Genomic DNA, 18,817 nt, shown 5'->3' on the forward strand with positions numbered 1-18,817 from the left:
CCATCTTTGAGACTTGTTCAGTGGGAAGATGATGCATGCCTTTACTTGCAACTCTGTTTAAGTGCTATTGTGTGCTATGGATTATGTATCAACAAATTATGTGTGTTATTGAGATTCTTATTGTTGCTGTCAGCTCCCTACAACATTCCTGCTTCCATGTATTGAGAAGTGCCTGAAATTAATTGTGGCCTTCACTGACCAACCCACCCACCCCTGGAAAAATACCACCATAGGTAGAATGAGCCAAAGCCATAAGTGTTTATGTATTACCATCAGATTTCGCTTAATGTTTCTCTCTATAGCCTAGTGACAAGAAGATTAATTGTGTTCAATTTTGATGAGACAAAAATTCCCCCCTAATGCTAATTATAATTCTTGATTTATTGTTTATATTTTATAGAAGAACCGGAATGTTGCATTGTCAACAATACTTCACTTTTATCTGTCTATCTTATATCTTTCATAGAATATCTTCAATTCTTTTCTTCCCATCTCTTCCTGTTAAGATCAAACTATTCTATGATTTTCAAATTACGTGTGAAATCACTTCCCCTGCTTGTCTTAGAACCACTTGATAAGCTCTGTTTCTCCCATCTAAACAGTATCATAAAGTCTTTACAAATATAATTAAACTTTCTATTCCTGTTACATATGGTGCTTGGATTCTTAATTAAGCACAGTATGCTTCTCTTGGCAGATCTCATTTATATATTTCAGTTCCAATGCTGAAATAATGTTTGATGATGTTGCAGGTTTCAAAGGAACATTTCAATATTTTGTGTCATGTGTCAATATACTTATTATTGCCATCTTCAACTATTTTGCAGAGTATTCTTGTAGAAAAATATGGCCAACAATAAATTATTCTAGTTTCCTCATTTGTATACAGTAATAATCAATTTGAAATTGAAAATATATTTCAATTATTTGAAATACAACTTGTTTATCTCATTCCTGTTATCTAGTCTATAGAGACTTTTTAAAAAGTATACAGTGCATTCAAATGCATATTTTAAGGAACTAATCCTGTTTCACCTGGCATATCCCTAGCCAAGTGCACATAAAGAGAGATGCTTGCCACCCTTACTGTTAAGGGAAAGTGAGTGCAAATGCATATGTACATGTATCAGAGAAAAAGTCCCCCTGAATTTAGCAAGCTTGCCTTGAAAAAGTTCCAATACAAATAGTGGGCATAAGAGTTATCAAATAAAGTCCAAGAATTCAAACATTCATCAGTCTAGGTCCATGATGGCGAACCTATGTCATGCGTGCCACAGGTGGCATGCACAGCCCTCTCTGCAGGCATGCAAGCCATCATCCCAGCTCAGCTCCACCACCCATGCAGGTATGCCTCCCGCTGGCCAGCTGGTTTTCGGGTCTCTGCCATGCATGCAGGGGGAATGCACAAGTGGCGCACATGCAGGGGCGCACACGCATGTATGGAGGGTGGGGGGCACGCACATATTGCATTATGGGTGTGTGCACCCACACTTTTGGCACATGTGGTATAGGTCCAGAGTCAGAATCACAAGCTATCAAATCGGAAGTCAAGGTACATGGAGTCTGGATAATTTTTTGCTAACGGAGAGACTTCAGTTTGCTGCTCATCTTAAATAGAAGTGGTCCCAGTGTTGCACATTTTCTTGTGAGGACCCTTGCAGAGCACTTTTGACCTCCAGACAATGAGCATTGAACTGAAAGGTATTAGAAGATCACACTTCTCATCCTCAGAGATCAGCAGCAATGTCCCCGAGAGTAACTGGATAGCCCATCTCCTCTTGTGCAACAACTCCTCCTTCATCCAGCTCCATCCAATTTGGAACTGGATGCTGATTGTGAGTCTCCTCAACTGAATGCAAGCCCCCCCCCCGTGACATTACCATTCTCCCTTCCATCTGCATTCTATGCAAAACAGCATTGAGTGCGGCACCAGGAACCTCTATGAAAATTTATCAAGATGAAAAGATGAACTGTAAAATCTTACTGGAATTCAAGTTCCAGCTTTATACATTATGGAGACTCAATGTCAGGGAGGTGTGAGTAACCCTTCACCCCACAAGTGAAGGGTGAAGTTGGGGGTGGATATAAGAACTATTTTCTTGTTATGGACAAATCACTTTCTATGACCATGACATCAAGGATGGCTAGAGTTTTTGAATTTTATTAGCCTATTTTCCCTAAAAATAAGACATCCCCGGATAATAAGTAGAATCGGGCTTTTGAGCGCATGTGCTAAAATAAGCCTTCCCTGAAAGCAATCCCTCCTCAAAAATATTGCAACACAGCAGCAGCCATGAGCTGACCACACTTGCAGTCTCCTGCACCTCAAAAATATTAAGACCTCCCTGAAAATAAGGCCAAGCACTTATTTCAGGGATCAAAAGAAAATAAGACCCTGTTTTATTTTCGGGAAAACATGGTAGTATCATATAAAGTAGTCCTTACTTAGTGATTGCGATTGGAACTGGCAACTCCATTGATAAGCATCACAATCATTGAGGGAAACATTACATTACATTAGACTTACAACCAATCTTTCACTGCAGTCATTAAGTGGTCATTAAATGAGACAATATATGACTACAACTTGCAATTTTACTATTGGTGTTTCCATTGACACACATACACTTGCAAGCAGACATAATTTTGTATACTCTTTTGGAACACTACATAGAGAAAAATTATGGAAATCAATGACGGATAATGTTCTGTTGCATTTTTATGGTTTTAAATTGTGAACTATTCAGAGTCATTTTGGTGTCAGGTGGTGCCCAAACTAAATAAATATGTATATACATTACTCAATCATAGACAGCCAATCTTAAGTAACAGCTGTTGTAGGACAAGTTAAATAAGACTCTCGTGTTCATATCGTGCTTCTGATCTTCCAAGAATTTTCTGCTTGGATTCTGTATAAGATATAAGGAGACTTTGCTTATGTTTATTTATATGTGTCTTATCTTCTTGGATTATACTTTTAAAGAAGTAATTTATACCAAAATTAGCTTCAGGCAATTCAGAATCCTCCTTTTGTATTGGAAATCCTTATTTTTAAGGAAGTATTAATTTCATCATGTTGATATGGGCTACCAGATCTTAATTTCAAAAATCTGGTTGTGGTATGAGAAAAAGATTAGGGTTGTATCTTCTTATACTGCCTAGTGGCTGTCTGAATTTTATTATCATAAAGCAAGCAAACATTTAATTTAATAACAACAACCTCAATTGTATAAAACAGTTGTGAATCACAAATAAATAAAAGTGTGGTCCAAATCAGCCAAATGAAAGGTAAACCTTTTTGTGACTTTACAAGTAATATCATAAAATGTTTGTTTAATCAGACACTGTAGTTAATCATAAAGGTGAAACTGAAAGTTAGCACTGCTGGATGCTAGCATAAAAGTTAATAAATTTACCTCATAATCATTATGCACATGCTAGTTATAATAATTTACTGTCCATATCAAATCTTTATAAGCATTGTAATTAAATATAAAAATGCACATTAGAATTATAATGAGTAATTAGGGTAACATAACTAATATGCAAAAAGTCCCAAAGCTCATTAAAATGTTAAAAGATGAAACCTGTTGTAGTCAGATTTTTTTTTGGCTTTTTTTTTTTTTTTTTGGTATCTGTCTGAATGTCAATATATCTTCTGCATTGCTTCATTAACTGGATCTTTTAATGACATTAAAAATAAACCCCAATCCTAGATTAAACTAAAAGTATTTATTATTTTGTCATATTTTGAGTTGAACATGATAGCCACAATTTATGTTCAAGTGAAGACATTTAGCCCTTTGGTAAAATACCTTGTTCTGGAAAATGGAATGAGATTGAGCCATGCCAAGTAATTGTCAGAAAATGCGTTGGGCGAGAAAATCATGCACATTGACTGAAACCAAAGCACTCATTTGTCATGGTAATAGGCACCCAGAGAAAACCTCAAAAGCCAAGAACATGAAAAGATCCTCAAGCTCATTACAAAGTTGAAAGATCAAACTTGGAGTGCATTAGAAGTGCTTTAGCTACTGTTTGCATCTCTCAGGAAAGTTTTCTAGGCCAGCCTATGTCTTGCTTGTGGTAATTCTACAACTGCTGAATAAGTATCAAAACTTCGCAGGACATCATTTGTATTGATCACAGACTGGTGAACTAATTATGAGACTCATGAAGATGCCATCAAGTGCCTTGAGTTCTCTCAGTAAGCAAAACTGAGTTGTGCAAGCAAAATGATGCCACATGCAAGGAATAACTCCAGGTACTAATAATATATCCTGCTCTGTGAATGAATCCTGTCAGGTGGTCATATTATCATTTCAAGAAATGCTAGAGAAGGCAAAATGTTTCTCTGCAAAAAAAAAAAAATCCCTGCTGGACTTTTTAAAGGTTAAACAAAGCTCGAGAAGAAGACTCAGTTACCTCATGCATTTGGGATGCGGTGGGACAAATAAATCCTACAATGTAATCTCCCAGATGCTCTGCAGGTGCTTAAATTTTAATGTGGTGGTTTTAAGGAACAGCAAACGATAACCAGATTTCGTTTGCAGCTATTATTATGGATTGTTTATAGCAAGAGCTCCAGATTTTCTCCCAAATAAATTGGGGCCCAATTATTTTACTAATAGCACAATGATACCAAACTGATCATATTCACACACATACACACCGCACAAATCCCACAGAGCCGAGGTGGCGCAGTGGTTAGGGTGCAGTACTGCAGGCCACTTCAGCTGACTGTTATCTGCAGTTCAGCAGTTCAAATCTCACCGGCTCAAGGTTGACTCAGCCTTCCATCCTTCCGAGGTGGGTGAAATGAGGACCCAGACTGTGGGGGCGATATGCTGACTCTGTAAACCGCTTAGAGAGGGCTGAAAAGCTCTATGAAGCGGTATATAAGTCTAACTGCTATTGCTATTGCCATTGCTTTCCAAAAACTTCAAACGCACTATGTAAAGTCATATGAATAGCCACTAAAAGCAACTAATTACCGTATTTTCACGACCAAAAGCCGCACCGGATTATAAGCCGCAGTATCAATTAACGTTAATTTTTCAAACTTTTTCCACATATAAAGCGCACCGGGTTATAAGCCGCACGTTTCCCGACGCTTCTGGACATCTGTTGCAGTCGCGAGGAGCGGCACGAAGGTTCTTGGCGCTCCAGGAAGCCCCGAAAGCAGCTGGGAGAGGTGCACGGCTTGGTTTCTCCTCCCTGGACGTCGCAGCAGCAGCCCCAAGTGCACCGATCTCTGTGTTTTTCACATCGGGGCGTGCTCTTGCAGCACACTCCGATGCGAAAAACACTGAGATCGGTGAGTTTGGGGCTGCTACTGCGACATCCAGGGAGGAGAAACCAAACCGCGCGCCTCTCCCAGCTGCTTTTGGGGCTTCCTGGAGCACCAAGAACCTTCGTGCCGCTCCTCGCGACTGCAACAGATGTCCAGAAGCGGCTTTTGGGGCTAATGGGGATTGGATTTCCAGCTCGATAGCCCCTGCCGCTTCTGGACGTCTATTGCAGTTGTGAGGAGCCGAGGAGAGTGTGAAGAAGAGCGTGCGACGGTTCTTGGCGCTCCGGGAAGCGGGAGAGGCGCGCGGTTTGGTTTCTCCTCCCTGGACGTCGCAGCAGCAGCCCCAAGCGCACCGATCTCTGTGTTTTTCGCATCGGGGTGTGCTGCAAGAGCATGCCCCGATGCGAAAAACACAGGGATCGGTGCGCTTGGGGCTGCTGCTGCGACGTCCAGGGAGGAGAAACCAAACCGCGTGCCTCTCCCGCTTCCCGGAGCACCAAGAACCGTCGCGCGCTCTTCTCCACACTCTCCTCGGCTCCTCACAACTGCAATAGACGTCCAGAAGCGGCAGGGGCTATCGAGCTGGAAATCCAATCCCCATTAGCCCCAAAAGCCGCTTCTGGACATCTATTGCAGTCGCGAGGAGCAAAGCAGCTGGGAGATCTTTTTCCACATATAAAGCGCACCGGGTTATAAGCCGCACTGCCGATTTTGGATCAAATTTTAGGATTTTCAGTGCGGCTTATAGTCGTGAAAATACGGTAAATTAGTTGTATTAGAGAGTTTAGTAGAGGTATCTCAAATGCATCATGTATTCAACCACATTATTTTTTTCTGTTTACTAGAACTATTTTTATATTGTATTTCTTCTATATTTTCCTCTAGCTATCGTTTTGCTTAGTTGGTTTTTTGGAAGGTTCATTTCCTGATTAAACTTTCCTTTTCTCTATCTCTATCTCACGCACACAGAGACATGTGTATAGAAGTATAATGGCACACGAATCATATATCTATTAACCAAAATAGCAATAATACATTCTGGATTAGTGTGCTTGAGATTGTGATTTTATTTTATTTCAAAATGACCAGCTTAGTTCAATGTATTAGCTGTTTTGCACCTGTCTTTCAAAGTACTTTTCAAACTTGGATACTGTCCCCTTTGTAAACAAATTACTAGTCTACATAGACAGATTACCTATCTAGAATCTCTAATCTGTGCTCTCCAAGCAGAAACTAGGTGTCTACTTCAGCCATTCCACTCTATGGAGATGCCACACTATCAGCCCCCTCTACCACAAAGATCTTGCAGGAGAAGAGCAGTTTGGACAACCGTGGGATCTGGCAGGTTGAAAGCTGTGAACCATAAACCAAAGCTTTTGCTGTGACCCAGCAAAACAGCTATAGTGCCCTTGCTGACCTTAATGGGGACACTAAAGAGATAGGTCAAGGTAGTTGTGATAATGATACTCAAATAAGAAGGGGATCGTGGTCCAAAATGAAGAACTTTCTTCAGAAAGGTGAAATGGGGAACCAGGTATCACACATCAGTCGCAGAAGAAGAGCAAGGTATGCAAAAAGAGAAGTCACCTTCTGGTTGGTGATTCAATCATAAGGGATGTAAATTTAGGAAAGGATATGGAGGTTTTAAAAGAGGTCAGGTGTCTGCCAGGTGTTACTGCCAGCAGAGACAAGAGGCGTATTCTTAAGATAGTCAAGAATGAAAGTAAGGACTGTGACTTTGATGCTATTATACATCTTGGCACTAATGATCTGTCCCAGAAAGATGTACTTTCTGTGCAGAATGATTTCCAGAACTTGGGGTAAGAACTTAATAGTATAGGTTGTAGGCTTATCTTTTCAGAGCTTTTACCAGTATATAAGGAACAAAAAGGGAAGGGACAGCATGTAGCAGAGTTTAATGTGTGGCTAAAGAAGTGGTGTAAAAGGGAAGGCTTTGGTTTTATTAGTCATGATGCCTGTAGCTGGTCCAATGAAAAACTGTACAAAAGAGATGGTTTGCACCCATCCAAGAAAGGGACTGAGTTACTTGGAATTAAATTCACAGATTTTCTGGATAAACATTTAAACTGAACAGTGGGGACAGAGAATTAATAGAGAACATTTCTGTCCCCAACAAATTAAAATTCATAGGGTTATAAGTGCACGTAACATAGATGTTTGTACAGGTAAGATTATCACTCCTGCTGTCAAGCAAAACCAAGCATTTAATAGTGATTGCCATACCATGTGCATGAATCATACAAGTGGCAATAAAATAGGGGCAGTCAGGCATAACACAGGTTATGTAGACAGTAAACACAAGGTCAATCAAAATGGACTCAAATGTCTATACACCAATGCACAGAGTATGAGGAATAAACAGGGCGAATTAGAAATTCAAGTAAAAGAGGGCAGATACGATATTATTGCCATTACAGAAACTTGGTGAGATGAAACCAACAAATGGAACATAGACCTAGAAGGATTTAAATTATTAAAAAGAAATAAACCAAATAAAAGAGGAGGTGGAGTTGCACTATCAGTGACGTGCAGTCAGGGGAGGCAGGGGAGGCAGGGCCTCACCACTGTCATCATGAAAAGAAAAAAAAAGAAAAATAAAAAGGCTGAGGTAGTTGCTGCCAGAGTCACAGTGGATGATTCTGCTTAGTGCTTAACTGTTTAAAAAATCCTCTAAAAAAAGTGCCCTCTGCAGGAGGAGGCGGGAGAACCACGTGCCTCATTTAGTCTATCTTTATGATCACTTGAGCAGATTTAAGCAAGGATTAAAAGCCGAAAAATTCCTTATGTAGATGAGGCACGTGGTTCTCTCGCCTCCTCCTGTAGAGGGCACTTTTTTTTAGAGGCTTTTTTTAAACAGTTAAGCAGAGTCATCCATTGGAGACTCTGGTATCAGCTAACCCAGCCTGACGTCAGCAGCTCTTGCCTTTTTCTTTTTACATTTTTTACATTTTTATCATGGCAGACAAGAGCAGAGTTGAAATCCTTTGTGACACAGCTGGAAAAGGTATGTGGGTCGGAGGGCGGGGGGAGGAATTCAAAATTAATGCAATTTGTAAGTAATTGTAATTTGTATTATTGTAAGTAACTTTTGTGTGTGTGTGTCTGTGTGTGTTTTACCCACCTCTGCTGGCGTGCGGGCTGGCATTTTATTTTTTATGTGGGACATAGCGGCCGGCAGGGCTTTTGGACATAGCAGCAGGCCAGGGCTTTAATATGGACATACAGCCTCTACCGTAGATAAAAGCAGCTCGTCTGCCTATTCCCGAAGCTGCCATTTTTATTTGTTTAATATTACACAGCACCGGCCTCAGGTTCTCCTAGTGCTTTTTGGAAGGGCCCGTTGCTTGCTCGACTATGCCGGAGGACCCTTGCCGGCTCTCCCACCTCCCGCGTCTCCAATCTCGCCTTCCCCCTCTAAAAACCCCGTGGCCTGGGCGGGCCTGGCTCCAGGTGTGCAGAAGACGAGCACCGTCGAGTGGGACTCATCCTGATGAATGGAGGACATGGTGCCGGGACTTTAAAGCCCTGCCGCCATGTCTGCTATAAAGCGGGATGCGTCCCGCTCCATTGCAGACACGGTGGCAGGGCTTTAAAGTCCCGGTGCTGTGTCCACCATACAGCGGGATGGACATGGCGCCAGGACTTTAAAGCCCTGCCGCCATGTCTGCCATAGAGCGGCTTTTGCCCACTTGCCTCACCAGCCATACACCTCACCACATGTCACTGTGCACTATATATAAAAAATAACTAAATCTCTACAGAAATAGAGCACAACAATGATGAGAACTACCTTGAATGCATTTGGGTCAATATTAAAGGTTGGGGGGGGGGGAAATTACTTTGCCATAGGGCCAAACATACAGGCCACCCAACCAAGCAGAGGAAGTAGTTGAACTTTTTGCTAGTCAGCTAACTAAGGTATATAGGAAGCACACCCACAATAGTAATGAGAGATTTTAACTACCCTGACATCAACTGGGAAACAAACTCTGCACCAAGTGGAAGATCCAACAGGTTCCTAACAAACCTAGCAGAGAACTTTGTTTCCCCAAAAGTGGAGAAGGGAACAAGGGATCAACCATATTGGACTTAATTCTCACTAACAGAGAGGAAATGATGGAAGGTGTTGAAGCCACAGGAACCCTGGGGGCAAGTGACCATGCAATATTGGAATTCAACATTATGAAAACACAAGTAGTAAAACAAAATCAAACTAGAGTCTTGGACTTTAAGAGAGCTAAATTCAGTAAACTTAGAGAGAGCTTGGGAAAAATTCCATGGATGAGAATCCTCAAGGGGAAAATAACTCAAGAAGCTTGGAAAATTTTGAAAAATGAGATTACAAAAACCCAGTCTAGCACAATACCAATGAAGAAGAAAAATAACAGCTCCCAAAAGAAACCAGCATGGCTGCATAAAGAACTCTGACAAATTGAAAGACAAAAAAGATAAGTGTAAAGAGTGGAAAGAGGGGGACATAACTAAGGTAGAATATCAGCAAATAGCCCGAGCCTGTAAAGATGAAGTGAGGAAAGCTAAGGCTAACAATGAAGAAAGGTTTGCCATAAAAGTAAAAATTAACAAAAAAAAGCTTTTCCAACATGTTAAAAACAAGAAAAAGGTTAAGGAAACAATTGGTACATTGCTAGGAGAAAGTGGCAAGAAGGTGACAAGCAACAGGGAGAAAGCAGAACTATTTAACTCATGTTTTGCATCTGTCTTTACACAAAGGGATAAAACAGTCCAACCTATCAAAAATAGCACCACAAAAATCAGATTAGGAACACAAATTGAAATAGGGAAGAAAATGGTAAGTGAGCCCCTGTCTATCCTAGACAAGTTCAAATCACCAGGACCAGATGGATTACATCCCAGGGTTCTGAAGGAACTGGCAGATGAGATCTCAGAACCACTGAATTATATATTTCAGAGATCCTGGAACACCAGGGAACTTCCATAGGACTGGAAAAGAGCTGATGTGGTTCCCATCTTCAAAAAAGGAAAAAAAATAGATCCAGGAAACCACAGACCTATCAGTCTGACCTCAATACCAGGAAAAATTCTGGAAAAAATAATCAAGCAACGAATTAGTGAACACCTAAAAGCAAACAAAGTAATAGCCAAAACCCAACATGTGTTTGTCAAAAACAGATTATGCCAGACTAATCTTATTGCATTCTTTGATGATGTGACAAAATTAGTGGACCAGAGGAATGCCGTAGATATAGTTTACTTGGACTTCAGTAAGGCATTTGATAAGGTAGACCATAACCTACTACTAGATAAGGTAGAAGAATGTGGGTTAGACAGCATCACCACCAGATGGATTCGTAACTGGCTGACCAACTGCACTAAACGTGTAGTCCTCAATGGAACTGCATCTACATGGAGGAAAGTATGCAGTGGAATACCCCTAGGCTCTGATTTAGGTCCAGTACTCTTCAATATCTTCATCAATGATTTGGATGAGGGAATAAATGTGGAACTCATCAAATTTGCAGATGACACCAAGCTGGCAGGAATAGCCAACACTCCAGAACATAGGCTCAAGATACAGAAGGATCTTGACAAACCTGAACATTGGGCACTATCTAATAAAATGAAATTCAATGGTGAAAAGAGTAAGGGTCTACATTTAGGCAAGAAAAATGAAATGCACAGGTACAGTATAAGTGGTACCTTGCTCAGTAGTAGTAGATCTTGGAGTCTTAGTGGACAACCATTTAAATATGAGCCAGCAGTGTGCAGCAGCAGCTAAAAAAGCCAACACAGTTCTAGTCTGCATAAATAGAGGGATAGAATCAAGATCACATGAAGTGTTAATACCACTTTATAATGCCTTGGTAATGCCACACTTGGAATACTGCATTCAGTTCTGGTCACCACGATATAGAAAAGATGTGGAGACTCTGGAAAGAGTACAGAGAAGAGCAACAAAAATGATTAGGGGACTGGAGACTAAAACATATGAATAACTGTTTCAGGAAATTGGTATGTTTAGTTTAGGGGGAAAGAAGAACTAGGGGAGACATGATAGCAGTGTTCCAATATCTCAGGGGTTGCCACAAAGAAGAGGGAGTCAAACTATTCTCCAAGTTACCTGAGGGTAGAACAAGAAGCAATGGGTGGAAACTAATCAAGGAGAGAAGCAACTTAGAACTGAGGAGAAATTTCCTGACAGTTAGAACAATTAATCAGTGGAACAATTTGCCTCCAGAAGTTGTGAATGCCCCAACACTGCAAGTCTTTAAGAAGATGTTGGATATCCATCTGTCTGAAACAGTATAGGGTTTCCTGCCTAGGCAGGGGGTTGGACTAGAAGACCTCCAAGGTCCCTTCCAACTCTGCTATTGTATTGTATTGTATAAGTATACAAGATATATGTATGTATGTATGTATGTATGTATGTATGTATGTATGTATGTATGTATTTGTGTGCGTGCATATACATACAAACATCAAAACACATGCAAATATGCTTCCAAAGAAGTAATGCAAGCAAGAAAAAGCCCAACTGCATAAAATGATTTGCGAAGAGATTGTTCATCTGTGCTTTCTTTTAATGGATTCACATAGTCTTATTAATATTGCCCACATAAAAATGTTGTATTTGATAAGCATTATTACTGAGTATTGTTATTTTTAGATGTTTTAAAATAATAAAAAGTGAACTTGAAATGAGTGTGATTGGCTTTAAAAAAAATTGGAATGATGTAGTATTACTTAGTGTATTTGTTTCAGAAAAATATTAATATCAATTAGAACATTTCTAATGGCCTCACAGGAAATTTGCCAAGAACATTAGAAGGATTATAATTGCTCCTTGGAATTAGTAGAATTTAAATCATTAACTACCAGCATATTTAAAGGTCTGATTTCTCATTTTCTGGTGCAGTTATATTTTAACCAAATGATTTTACAGGAATTTTAACTGTATATATAAAACACTGTGTATAACTATGGTGGGGAGCAGTGGTGGGTTCCTACTGGTTCGGACCAGTTCAGATGAAATAGTAGTAGTTTGGCGGCCTGGACCCAGCAGTGACCCAGACCTGCCACACCCCTGAACCTGTTCTCCGGGGGGGCGCCATAGGTACCGCCATCTTGTTTTTTGCTTCTGTGCATGCGCAGAACAATTTTTATTGCACTGTGCGTGCGCACGCAAAGTGCCCACAAGCAAACCGGCAGTAGTGACTGCCAGAACCCACCCCTGGTGGGAAGGGACCATTGAAATCAACAAAGCTACCTCTGGTGGTTAGCAGAAGAGCAAAAAAAAAAAAAGATTGGAGAAGGGAGATTGTTTATTATGGGTAATAATAAGTATACGTGATTCATCTCACACTGCAAAATGACTCTTTGCTAGTTGTTTTCATTCTCTGATTTTATGAATTTTCCCAATGAACATCCTATAAGGAACGCTTAGCATAGAAGGTCAGAAGTTTGTTTCAATCCTTTTGAGTCTGCAGCCTGTAGCCTATATTAACATAAATGCAATTATTAAACTTACATGCTTTGGAAAGTAAAAAAGTAGCTAACTAGGTTTGCCACTGGAACAATACGTTAACAATTTGAATTAATGGCTAAATGTAAATGCTCACCACTACTGGTCATTCACAAGTTATCAGTGTATGAGATGAGACAAATCTATTATTTTTCAAATGGAGCAAAGTATTCATTGGCTTATTCATCCCTTTTTTGATTAAACTTCAAATACACTTTCTTATCTGTAGCGAGGCCAATGCTTTCTATTCTCGATATTGTCAGTCTTATCCACACATGTAAAGGACAGAAAGACAGAGAACCTGGAATCAAAAACAGGAGGCACACTTATTGCTTCAACCAAGATCCCTATGTAGGAAGTAAAGTAAAAAAAAAAAAAATCAGGATGGAAGTTTTGGAAGAACTGCCTAAAATTTCAAAGTAAAAAAAATCCCTTTAAAGGTATTTCAGCTTAACTTTGCTTTCATCTGAGTTTTGTCATATGAAAAAAATGTAAGAATTCAGCAAGGAAAGGTAATCTGCTTCTACTCTTTAATAGACCACCTGAGGTCTTTCAGATTGTTTGAACTACAATCCTCATAAGGTTCTGGTGACATAACTATAGTAACTGAAGTCCTAAACTTCTGAAGAGTGTCAAACTGCCTTCACCTGACCTATGTCATTTACTTGCTGTTACATGCTTCCAGAATGTCATTTTATATTTGGGAGTAATTCTCCCTGGCAAAGCCTGCCCTATGGAATTGCATCTCTTTAAAAATCCAGATGGCCCCAGTTATGTTAATCTTTCATGAGACCTTAAGGATCTGGCTACTTTTCAGGGTATTTAGGCTATGTAGTTAGAAGAGTGTTCTGACCCCACCGGCCTGTGAATAAACCAGAACACAGGCTTGGCTGTTTGCCACTGTTCAATTATTGAGATAACGAACCCTTTGGTGAGGGCTCAGGCAACTCACGTTCAATAGAGTAGCTCTGCAGCAACCCAGATAGTTCAAACAAAGCAACACAGATAGTCCAAACGCACAGACACGGCTAGAATACATAGATAGATTTTCTTAACTACTAATTCGAACGGTTGTTTCCTGCAAATGTCACCTATAATCTCTTTTGGGAGGGGCCAATCAACAACCACCTGTGCTTAATCATCTTCTGTGAGTCTGCCTACGGAGTTGCTGCTTCCATTTCTCAGCCCTTCTCAATCTAGCGTCAGGGACAAACTGCCTTTGATCCTCCCCACTGCTCCATGCCTCAGGCACCTCCTGGTGGCCAACCAGCCTCTCTGGTCCCTGCTCTGAGTCTGAACCCTGCCCAGGGTCCTCCACATCGTCCAGGGCAGACTCATATGGTTCCTCGCTATCCAAGTCCATCAGCAGCTCCACCGGATCCTGCTGGGCCACAACAGAAGAGCTAATGTGGTTATGCCTTTTTTTAAATGAATTGATTATGTTGTGGACTTGGGTGTTTGAAGCAGTTAGTTACAAATGTAGAACATAGAATAACAGAGTTGGGTTATGGAAATCTAGTCTCTTCTTAAAAACTTCCAGTGACAGAGCACCCACAATATCTGGGTTTGAGGGGTCCCACTGTTAGAAAATTTCTTCTTAGTTCTAGGTTACTTTTCTCCTTGATGCTTGATCATCTTTGTGACAGCCTCTCCAATACTGGAATATGGCTATCATATATCCCCTAGTTCTTCTTTTCATAAATATCTAATTCCTGCAACCATTCTTCATATGTTATGTTATATTCAATATTATGCAAACACAAGTGGTAGAACAAAGTCAAACTAGAGTCTTGGACTTTAAGAGAGCTAATTTCAATAAACTTAGAAAGAGCTTGGCTGCCGAGTCTTCCAGTAGCGGCCACATTAGGAGTGCGCTCTATGGGCCAGCTGCCAGAGAGTCTTCCAGCAGCCAGCCCACAACCATAGAGCACACTCCTAGAGCGGCCGCTGCTGAAAGACTCGGCAGCCGAGTTTTGGAGTTTGGAAGCCAGAGAAGAAATTGTGATTGGAGCGCAGCGGCGGTGGCATCAGGGAGAGCTGGGTCAGGGCATGGTGAGGCTGGGAGGCATGCTTGCTGGGGGCAGAACAGGCGCTCGTGCAACCCGTCTCCAGCCAGGCAGAGCTTCATGCACTGATCTAGGGGGTATCCCTAATGTGCCAAGCCACGAACCTGGGGTGCGGGCAGAGAGCCATGTGGCTTGGAGCCTTAGGGATACTCCCTAGGTCAGTCAATGGCGCTCTGCCCAGCTGGAAAGGGGGGTTTGCCAGGCGGCTGCTCGTGAGCATCATCTCATGGCTGTTTTGCCCCTGAGGTTGTGCCCAGCTCTTCGGGAGCCTGCTCGCAAGGGAGCAGCCGCCCGGCAGCTCCCCCCTCCATCCAGGCAGAATGCCACTCCCCAACCTAGCGGTATCCCAAAGGCAGCAAGCAATGTGAGCGCCTTCCCCTGGCTCCCGCAGCTTGGCACCTTCGGAATACTGCTAGGTAGGTGAGCGGTGCTCTGCCTGGCTGGAGGGGGTGTTGCCATGGGGCTTATTTTCAGGGGTGGGCTTATATTTTTGCCAACGTGAAAAATGTAGCAAGGCGTTAGTCTCAGGACAGGTCGTACTTTCGGGGATAGACGGTAGTTCCCATGGTTTTTGCCTAATTAAAGAATGAATTCTTTCCTTCCCTCCTTCAACCAGGTCACATTGTCCAATAAGGTGTTCTGGTGCCACTGTGGCAACTCCTTCAGGCCCTTGTTAAACATTTGTTGAGATTACCTTGGTTCCCACAGGATGATTTCTTGTTGCTGTCTAGGCTGGCATTCCAAACTCCCCCCCCCCCCAAAGTGTCTGTAGCAAGCTGAAAAATGAAAAGATCACTGCAACAGCAGGGCACATTTTGAAGTTTGACAGGGAGCCTGAAAACAGACTTTGGTGACAGGTCCATTTTTCTGAAGTGTTTTGCATCCTAAAGTAAGAATTGCTTCAACTTCCTTCTCTTTAAAAAAAAGTGTTAAAATCTTATGATTCTTGAACTGATGCTGGATTGGTATGCCAGTTTTGATGCAGAACTATTTTTACTGGATTGTTTCATTACAATTGTGAACTGCATTGGGTCTCTTGGTGAAAGTGGGTGATCTATAACTGAATGCACCTGTGCATGAATAAATGAATACATTGTCTATAAATATGGTGAATTGTACTATTAAAATTAATATGTTTGTACCCTAAGTCATTATGCACTTTATGGATATCCCTATTTATGGATACAATTATCATTTGTAGTTTTCTCTCACATGCAATGTTCCTGCAAATAACTTTACAAATACATCCAAAATTTTAAACATAAAACTCTGGCACACTTTTTTCTATGTCTACCCAAATGTCTTTCTTTCTAACCTAGAATAAGGGCTGAATGCCTGATTTTCTTTAACATTTTCCTGATCCAAATGTTTTAAAGAAAGTGGTCCCAATGATCATGCATTGTTTCCTATACACATTGCTCAAGAATTTTACTCAAGTCTATTTTGGTAGAGCTTATTAATATGTTCCTCTGGAAATAATTTGAGAGGAGAAGTGTTGCTATATATTTAATTATAACAATGTTGAATATTAGCAAAAAAAATGCATAGACAAGCAATCTACGATTATGCTGGCCCTGCAGGAAATGATACTACTTCAGTGGCCTTGCGCCTTTATTGTACTTAAGAGTTTTAGAAACAAGAAAACATATTGGCAGAAACATATTTGACAGTTGCACATTTTGCTATTGACTGACCCAATGAAATTCTGTTGCTTTGTTCAATAGTTTTTTGACTTCTAATGCCTTTATTTTTCACAACAGCATAATCACAGGGGAAGATAAATTTGAATTTTGGACCTTCCTTTTGTAATAAACTCAGTGAACAACCTTAGGTCTAATGTTCCCTCTTCTGCAATGTTGTATTGTGATTTTAATATGTGAAACAAATTAATAAATCTGCTTTAGATTCTAAGAAGCCCAACATAAATAAATCAGGTTGCATCACTGTATTATTCTCAAAAGTTTTCATTGTTACCGTGTTTCCCCAAAAATACGACAGAGTCTTATTTTCTTTTTACCTACAAAGTATGGCTTGGGCTTTATTATGGGGGGAGAGTTTATTGTTTTGGGGTTACTGGGAGGCTGCTCTCTTGCAAGCGGGCTCCCAAAGAGCCGGGCACAGCCTCATGGGTGAATAGCTGTGTTGCGCTGTCGCAGCAGTGCAACACAACAGCCATGAAGCGACCACGCTCATGAGCAGCCACCCGGCAAACCCCCTTTGCAGCCAGGCACAGTGTCATTCACTGACCTAGGTGTATTGCCAAGCCGCGTGAGCGCCTGTTCTCCGCCGCTGGCTTCCACAGCTTGGCACCTTCCGAATGCCAGTGAATGCGCTCTGCACAACTGGAGATGGGGGTTGCGCGAGCGGCTGTTCTGCTCTCGCTCAACCATCTCCCAGCCTCACGATGCATGGCCCAGTTCTCATTAAGGAGCCAGGGCACATCCACCGCCGCTGCCATTCCAGCCTGGCTTTTTCTGCCGCTTCCAGTCCAAGTCTTTCAGCAGTGGCTGCTCTGGGCGCACGCTCTATGGCTGTAGGCCAGCTGCCTGCAGAGTGTACAACCAGAGTGTGCACCCAGAGCAGCCACTACTGAAAGGTTCAGGTTGGAAGCCGTGGAAAAAGCCAGGCTGGGATGGTGGCGGCGGAGGTGCCCTGGCTCCGAAATGAGAACTGGGCCATGCATCGTGAGGCTGGGAGGTGATTGAGCAAGAGTGTAACAGCCGCTCATGCAACCCCCCTCTCCAGCCTTGCAGAGTGCCATTCACTGGCATTTGGAAGGCGGCAAGCCGCGGGAGCCGGGCAGCGGAGAATAGGGGCTCACGTGGCTTGGCAATACCCCTAGGTCAGTGAATGGCATTGTGCCCGGCTGCAAAGGGGGTTTTCCGGGTGGCTGCTCATGAGCGTGGTCGTTTCATGTCTGTTGTGTTGCGCTGCTGCTACAGCGCAACACAGCCATTCTCCCATGAGGTTGTGCCTGGTTCTTTGGGAGTCTGTTTTTAAGAAAGCAGCCACCTGGCAACTCCCCTCTTCAGCTGGGTACAGCGCTGCTCACCAACCTAGCGGTATCCCGAAGGCACCAAGGAGCATGATCACCTTTTCCTTCCCCCAGGTTCCCGCGGCTTGGCACCTTTGGGATACTGCTAGGTTGGTGAGTGGCGCTCTGCCTGGCTGGAGGTGGGGGGTTTCCAAGGGGCTTATATGCGGGGGGGCTTATATTTTGCCCACCAGAAAAATGTGACATGGTTGTATTATGAGGACATGTATTTTGGGGAAAACATGGTATTATTAAATGTATATGCTTCTAACATGTGTTTAATGTCTCAAAAACATATTTGTGCTTCCTTGCAGTTGCCCCAACAATTCACGAAATAAAATCCAGTGGAGTGACTCCTGGAGGCACTGGATTCATAAGATGTGAAAGTGCAGGAGTTCCTTCCCCATCTTTTGAATGGTATAAAGGAGAAAGAAAGTAAGTTTGGATCAGTGGTGAAATTCAAAAAAATGTATTGTTGATTCTTGGTGGCTTGGTGGGCTTGGCAGGGGAAGGATACTGCAAAATCTCCATTCCCACCCCACTCCAGGGGAAGAATATTGCAAAATCTCCTTTCCCACCCCACTCAAGGACCAGCCAGAGGTGGTATTTGTCAGTTCTCCGAACTACTCAAAATTTCCGCTACTGGGTGTCCAGAACCTGCTGAATTTCACCCTTGGTTTGGATCCTTTTCTCATAGTGGTCTGCATCTTATTGGGGGGAAGAGAAAATATGACTTTTCTTGATGTGTGTGTTGTCAAATAAAGCAGTCAATCCAAGGTGTGATTCAGTTCTATGATGTAAATATAGTGAGAGAGTTTTCAGTAGAGATATGAAAGCATAGGAAGATTATTTTAGTTATGGGAATTATAGTCCAGTCACTTTTGGACATCCTAGATTGGGAG

At 41.9% G+C, this 18,817-nt stretch overlaps 1 protein-coding gene across 2 annotated transcripts in view; it reads left to right on the forward strand.

The window, feature by feature from the left end:
* NEGR1 (neuronal growth regulator 1) overlaps positions 1-18,817 on the forward strand; it is a 531,321-nt gene that overhangs the window by 395,486 nt on the left and 117,018 nt on the right. For both annotated transcript variants that reach the window (XM_087719471.1, XM_087719472.1), the window contains exon 5: positions 18,230-18,350. In XM_087719471.1, coding sequence (XP_087575597.1) covers positions 18,230-18,350 — 121 coding nt within the window. The remainder of the gene's footprint in view (positions 1-18,229; positions 18,351-18,817) is intronic.

Source organism: Thamnophis sirtalis, unplaced genomic scaffold (assembly GCF_051295495.1).
Source record: "Thamnophis sirtalis isolate CommonGarterSnake01/CBP01778 unplaced genomic scaffold, rThaSir2_p1.2 scaffold_7, whole genome shotgun sequence".
NCBI lineage: Eukaryota > Metazoa > Chordata > Lepidosauria > Squamata > Natricidae > Thamnophis > Thamnophis sirtalis.